The 7,867-nt window shown below is 32.8% G+C and overlaps 1 protein-coding gene across 4 annotated transcripts in view; it reads right to left on the bottom strand.

Annotated features, from left to right (window-relative positions):
- Window positions 1-1,817: 1,817 nt before the first annotated feature.
- LOC136835622 (tumor protein p53-inducible protein 11-like) overlaps window positions 1,818-7,867 on the bottom strand; it is a 255,681-nt gene continuing 249,631 nt past the window's right edge. For all 4 annotated transcript variants that reach the window (XM_067099391.1, XM_067099390.1, XM_067099392.1 and 1 more), the window contains exon 7: window positions 1,818-6,944. In XM_067099391.1, the coding sequence (XP_066955492.1) occupies window positions 6,871-6,944 (74 nt within the window). In that variant the 3' untranslated portion in view covers window positions 1,818-6,870. The remainder of the gene's footprint in view (window positions 6,945-7,867) is intronic.

Here is a 7,867-nt window from a genome sequence, read left to right as displayed (position 1 = left end):
TATATATATATATATATATATATATATATATATATATATATATATATATATTATATATATATATATAATATATACCAGTAATTATTATAATACAATAACTTTTACAAATTATGTTTTAGGAAAAACTATTACATATGTAATTTATTATACTCCACTATCTTAGTTTGATATAAATTCCCTCTAGAATGTTAAAGTTCTACAGTAATTGCCAAGTCAACATACTTCTTATTTGTAAACCAAACTTAACACAAACCTGAGGTTTAATACGTTACCTCATTATAAACAAGTCAGTACCTTTTGTATAATTTATGTTAATTGTTGATTAGAAATATTGGGGATTCACTCAATAAGTCAGGATTTCCCCACCAAGACAAACATCACTGTTTACCTGTTTATTTAGGTACTAATTGTTTGATATTGGGCCTATAAACTAATGGCATGACCGAACATCATAAATTACTTATTGAACTGTAATGCCCATACCAAATCAACAGATTTTGACCTTAATTCCTGTGGCAACTCCAACATGGCCTTGACCTACATGCCACATTCCACTGTTCTTACTGAGTATGACTGTAGTGCAACTGATCATGAAAAAGGTGGTTTGAAACTGTACCTGTAGTTGCAATAACAAATGATGTATATTTCTTGTTACACTCTCTGCTAGATTGTGAGAAATCACTTGCCCCTGACACACTGCAAAGGGCGTATGCTCAGGGCCTTTCTCAGAGCAAGATGTAAAGTTGCACAAAGCTTAGTACACAGACAGAGGCATCTATGCTGGGTCAATATTACACATACACACAAAAAAGCATAATAAACAAAAATACACAAAAACCACCAAAAATAAAAATATCCTGTACACAGCTTCCCACAATGCACAAGAAAAACCAAGAACTATTACTCAGTGTAAACTCACTGAAAAATTAAAGAGAAGTAAATGAGCGCATAAACAAATATAATATGTACATCATACAGTGTTCAAAACATTCCAAAAATTGTCAATACATATATTGGAAACTGAAAGATCAAAATCTCTACACACACAAAAGGAAATAGGCCAAGATAGAAATCATACTGTAACAACAAAACTAAATCCTACACCACTTAATAACTTCGTGCTAACGCTTGACTATAACCCTTCACCTACAGAAAACAAAAAAAGCAGTTTAAAATCCATAACAAGCTTTGAGCCAGAAACACACAAAAGCAAGATGTTAAGTGACCAGTCACCAGTGGGAAACAAAACAGCACTGAAGCTGAAACAAAGACAACAACCCTTAGTGAATCTGTAGTGGGAGAAAATAAAGGTCAAACAGCAATACTGTATACACAACTTCCTCTGATCTGGTGAGGAAACAAAACAACCCTATGGAAATTTCTAAGAAATTCTAGGGATGAAAAGTTAATGAAATGAAAACAGAAAATTTAAATGAAAACTGTAAAGTCATTCAAAAACAATCCAAGTACCTAGGGAAACCCTGTGATCTGCAAACAGGTTGGTAGGCACACAATAAGTGATTTTAATTGTCACCAGACCTGTGGGAGACTTACAAACTTCCTCCATGATTAGAGTGTCTGGGAATAAATGCTGACATATAAAAGGCTCATTATAAGTAATAGGTTTGTGGTTAAACAAGTATTTACTGGATATATATAAGGTACAGTTCATAGTAATCACTGACATTTGCTAAATAACACTATATTTTACATAGAACTTCTAAATATTCATATGAAACCATACCAGCACGATCCATCCTGGTTGGTAGACAAAAATAAACACTACTGGTGCAATCCATTTTTATAAGTGAAACAACTTTAGCTTCCACTTTTATTTGGTAAAACTACAGTCTGTTTTACATCTTTAGTTTGTGTGAAAAATTTTTTGAAAACATTTGAACATGGAGAGATAGAGAGAGAAAGAGAGAGAGAGGTGGTACATTTATAATCTATCATGAGTTTTATAAGAAATACTGTAACTCTGTATACCCGAAATTATGGATGTACACTGAAGTTTATTGGTCTAAACCCCTTCACTACATAAAAAAAAGTATGTGCAATCTCGCTCTACAGTAAACTGAAATATCAAGTTACAATGAGAAATTCATTACAAGACACTTTAGCAAGTCATCTTCAAAACCAAATTATTTTGAACTTTGCAGTTTACAATTATAATACCTGTTTTACATGATACCAAACAAAATCAGAATGCATGCAAACTCCAGATATTATGTAACTTATGTGTTCTCCACAATGTCTTCATGGTGGAGGGTGTCTCATAACAAAAATTTCCCAGCCTAATGTTGTTCCTTTTGTTTTTCACGTTTTACGTACAGCATATGCGAGTTACACTACTTAATGGATCATATTACGCCCAATTTTATTTACAAAGAATAATTTTTACAACAATCATGATATGAAGGACTGAACAAGTGTTTATACAGTAAAATAACAAATTTCACATTAATTCACATATCTTTAATTTAAAAGCTGTGTACACATGTATTTGTTTATTGGGTCATCTGACAGTGAGTTATATTCTTAATTCAGAAATGAAGTTACAACCATCAACTGTAATTATCAAGGCATAACAAAAGCAGCTCATTGTCTGCATGCTTGATGTACGGTTTTTTATAGTACTGTTTCATTCAAGCATAAATTATACAGTGAAGATGTACTCATGCACTTTGTTATGCCGACCTGATAATGACGAAAGACGGAATTATGATAAGTGTAGTGAAGATGATGGTGATTCCTATTACCCAAAGGAGGTCAGGGCATGCTAAACACTAAGGGAGGTGACACACACGAACACGACATACTGTGACTGCTATGCTATACGTTTTCAATGCCACCTATTGATGTAATCATGTGCCTATGTGAGACAAAGTGAAGATAATTGGTGTCATGTTTTCCATGAAGTGTTTCACTCAAGTCATGTACTGAAGAGTTAAATTAACTTTACTGACTAGGATTCAACAGTATTCTCCAGATACGTACTGTCATTCCAAAAGGGTAGTTTGCTGTTGCAACTTTCTCCTTGATTTTCCTGATATTACAATGTAAAGTTTTCCCATGCATGAATTGTGGTAAAAATTAACCTGTAAACTAAAACGTTTTCAAAAGGAACTAAAGCATTGGAAGTTTGGGTTTTGATAATATATCAACTACAATTTTTGATGCCCTTACCAATTGGTTTTTTGTTAATGTTTGTGTTATACACAATAAAAAAAAATATGGAATGATTTTCATAGTGAAGTAAATTTATTATGGGATATTTATTCATAAGCTTTAAGTAATTCTAGTAATGATGATGATCATGACTGACAGAATGATAAAAAGTCTTAAAATTAAACTGATTAACACTGAATCTAACACAGTAATACTAATGTTAAAAACTAAATTATCACTTTATATACCCTAATCATATTAGAACTAAACGAAAACAAAAATATTTTGATTATGGAAGAGAAACAGCATAATGCAAATGTATAATTCTAAATAAATTATCCAGCATGGTGGAAAAAAGCCACCTTAAATATACAGTACATATTAACTGAAAAGTCTTTTTCTCCGTTTTATGATAGGCCATATAACTGTCAACGCTAAATGTCACCGCATAAGTACTTCAGAATCTTTTATACAGTGATTATGCTGCACAAGATGAAACTTCAACATTCTTTTAAGCTCAAAGTTATTCTTGCAAAGTAAATTATGGATACAGTTACATATATAAACATGTTCCCACTGGATTACGTGCAGTTTACATTCACCGCAAATTTATGTACAGGTGTAACCAGGGTTTGTCACTCTTTTAAGAGTCTTCATCAAAGGGCTCAGTATTAATTATCCAGTGCACTCTACCTCTGGGAAGAACCCTCCCCTTCCCTATCCATTACAAGAATATCTCATACTTTTTTTCATCAGATCTGTGATGGATTCAATCATTTGGCAATTCGCAATAAACTTAAAACAATTTTAAGTACTCTTAATTAAGACAGCATTGCTGTGGTTGAATAATTCAGAGTGGTACCTCACAAGCCACGCACTGCCAAATATTCCAGGTATCCTTTAAATGTAATCACGGATGGGGAGAGTAAATCCTTTAGTCTACCGGAACCTCCTAATCATTAGTGTCAAGTTCTATATCCATCACATATATTCCCATAGTATATTGATTACAGAAAATATGTTCTACGTCACCAACTAACACTAAATGTTGAAAATTTATATTCATATCCAAACATATATTTGAAAGGGTTATACATATCTAAAGCTTCTTATAGTACACAAGAAGTGTCAGATATTCCTTCTTATCCTACTGATATATAAATATATTAATATAAACTTTATATGACTTGTCCAATTTGTAGAAGAAACAGCAACAAGCTTGAATGTGGCATCTTCATGTTACCAGCTCAAACAGAACTCTGTTATCACTCCTCAGTCCCTATTTTCTTTGAAAATATCTTAAACATTTGAGTTCTGCCTGGATGATAAAATGGCGAGTCACGCTGTAGTAAATTTTAAGTTCAAGAATCAACCTTTAAAGCTCTATTAATTTCTGCTGAAAGTCAGAAAAACTTCTGAGGCTATATGTTTACGCAAGTCCTTGAGTACCTACATCAGCCTTGCAGCTAGCATTCATGGGCAATATTCATTATAAGCCAAGAATACAGAGAATTGAGAAAATGTACTTTCATTCATCATCATCAGTTAAATGCAAATGACATGGCTAGTTTGATTAAAACCCTCATTTTTCCATGTTGCTGAGCACTCTGGAAGTTACCAATAGTTTACAATTAACTTAGCTTTTGCTACTTCTGTAACCGTGTGGCAAGATCATGGACCAGAGCTTCCATTTTTATGCTTATCCTTGGCAAAGCTGTTGATGAATAAGTTCATGATGGTGACTAAGATAATCTTGTTACATTTCATCAATATTTCTGTGTTCCACTCAAGAATAAATATTAAAAGAAAATTCAAATAAAAATTACTAAGAAAAAATTCAGGTTTCACCAAAATCCTCATCTACATACAGCTTTCATGGTAACACAATACTGCACTACAAAGTAAACAAGGTGAATTTGGGTAAAAAGGACGATACAAAAATCTCTTTGCTTGTCAATACTAACCGCAAGGTTTGCTCTGACCAAGGACTGTAATATTTAGCTTAAAGTATGTTTTTATTTATTGTTTTACACTGTAATATGTACTGCAGAAACTTGTTGGTTCAGTTGTAACATTTTGTTTACATTATGGAAATAATTTATTGTTTAATTTCAACCAATTCTAAATTACTGAATAAAACTTGAAGACATTAAGAACTTATTAATGTAATTTTTTAATCACATTGGTCAACTTTTGAGACATACAGAAAATATTACTGAAAACTAAAACTCTACAACATAATTCTGTTATATTAAACATCTTAAAGGAACTGAAAGTTTCATTAGATTGCTTATTAAACTAATGCACAATACAGTCATGATTAGAGACGTACAAATGCTGTGTACTGTACTACTAATTTCCAGAACTCTAACTACAGTGGATTGCACTCCCCAATGCAAAGTAAAAAATAAAAGTTGTGATTCAAGAGTACCATACAGGTATTTTGAAGGTTACGACTTTCAAAGGAAAAACTGATACCTCTACTGAACAATACTGTACTGTACTATGCATCCAGTCACTGGATATTAACACTTACCTGTTTTACGATAATGTTTACATTCCAAGAATTACAACACACTGCATTAGCACTTGTTTAATAAACTGAAACTGACCATCAGATGCTGGCTTTCCAAAAACAGCATAATGCTTAAATTTTTTCACATGTATTTATGAATACATCACAAAATTCAACTATGCAAAACATATTGAGAATTCACATCCTCTTAACTAATCTGCAGCTAAGGAACAAGGATTGAAAGAAGCCTAAATAGTAATTATAAAATTGTAAAGAACAATATACAATCATGAATCCTGAATAAAGTACCTATATCATTAAAAGCTGTGCAAAACATTAATTTCTACTGTACATGCATAAACTCCAGTTTGTCTTGATGACTGTATATTGGAACTTCCACGTAACACTTACGAAACAGGAGCCACACGTTACAACATAATGCACAAAATACTCGACTGAAAACTGAAACAGCGTGGTATGTTCAATGAAGAAAATATAATCTAATATGAATGCATTACCAACTTACTTGTCCAAAGTTTGAGTAAGGAAATTTGTGACATTTAATCAGTTTGTATTCATCAAAGCACATCAACGTATGACCCATTACCTTTCTTTGGTTTAATACCTTGTGAGCAGCAGTTTTTTTCCTTACTATTTCAGCACCCAAATCCATTTTGTAGATTTAAAAGCAACCACTGACCTTCAAAAAGGGGATAGCAAGATCTTAATTACTGTAAGGTTCCATACTATATATACCAAACATTCTTGATGCTACTGTCAAACATTGATACCAAAGTAAATTAACTTCTTGAGTACCAAAGACCCTAATCCACACTTAACTATTTGTTGCCTGCAAGTAACAGAAAATTATATTTAATCAATATGGCACCCATAAGATTCTGATACCAATAATAAACAAAGTGGGTGTTGCCTCCCTATTAAATTTTGGTATAAAAGGGAAGCATCCACAAAAAAAGTAAAGCTCAATGAAAATATAAACGTCCTTTTTAACCAACTGACTGTCAGTGAGCCTAATTCTACTTCAGCAATGAATTGGGTATTTTCAGCAATGAAATGGGTATTAACCCTCCCTCCCATCCTGTCTATCTATTCTTGACATGAAAATCCCTTTCTATCCTGGCGAGGTCTCAGCCTCAGTGGGACAACTGCTTGGCAACCACTCTTCAATGTTCTTTGTTGATGTGACTATGCTGCTGGAAGCCAATTGGTCTCTGGCCGCGTATGGGAGTGTAACCAGCTGAAAGGCAAGACACAGAGTTACATCTAAACACACATAATCATTAGATGCTGGAAAGCGATGGTACTGACTCACAAGAACTCCACAAAATGATTTGGTTCTACAGTACAAAAAAGAGTAGATGAAGGAACACATAAAAATACAACAGAAAACATTTCATATACGTACTGTATGAGCATAATAGTAAAACATTCATAACAAAAAATTGGTCATAAAAAAGATCAAATAACTTTTTCACATATAAAAATCCTTGTGCAAAATCTCTGACCACCTGAAAAGCACATTTTTGTAAAAGAAAGGAAATACTGTCAAAAGATTTTTAGTAAAAGTCACCAGGTGTCCAATTTCTTAGTTTAAAAACATTATTTTTGTCATGGTTAAAAAGGGATATGGAGAAAATATATATATAAAAAAAAAAATATTTCAAGTGGGAGTAAATGCCCTCCTGAAATTCTGTAAGTAGTACCACTCAGTGAAAATTCATGTTAGCACAAACATTGTAAAACATTAAGTAATAAGAACAAGGACAGAAATTAAAACTTTGGTAACTAAACACCGTTGTCTTTGTAACTCCCGCGTTAGTTAGTTAAAGTAATATAACAGTTCTGTAATTAATGGTAATCACCTTACCATAAACAATGTTAAAACAATTAAGAAATACCCACAGCTCCAATAGGGGACTAAGGATTAAAGAAAAATTGACATTGAAGAGACGGCTTGCACTTTAGTAGAGTAATTCTCATAATAGATGGGTTCAGGTCCAGCATTGTACACTAGGAATCTTCAAACACCACAATTATTACCCAGTTACGCAGCACAAAAGACAGCAAGCCTAAAAACAAACCTGACAAGATTTTTGAATGAAATCCTTTTATACAACTCTACCACCAGAAGACCCTCTAAAACTGAGTGGCACTGAACAT

This window comes from Macrobrachium rosenbergii, chromosome 55, assembly GCF_040412425.1.
Source record: "Macrobrachium rosenbergii isolate ZJJX-2024 chromosome 55, ASM4041242v1, whole genome shotgun sequence".
In the NCBI taxonomy this organism is placed as follows: domain Eukaryota; kingdom Metazoa; phylum Arthropoda; class Malacostraca; order Decapoda; family Palaemonidae; genus Macrobrachium; species Macrobrachium rosenbergii.
The sequence above is the reverse complement of the archived record's forward strand: the minus strand, read 5'-3'. Positions and strand labels throughout refer to the sequence as shown.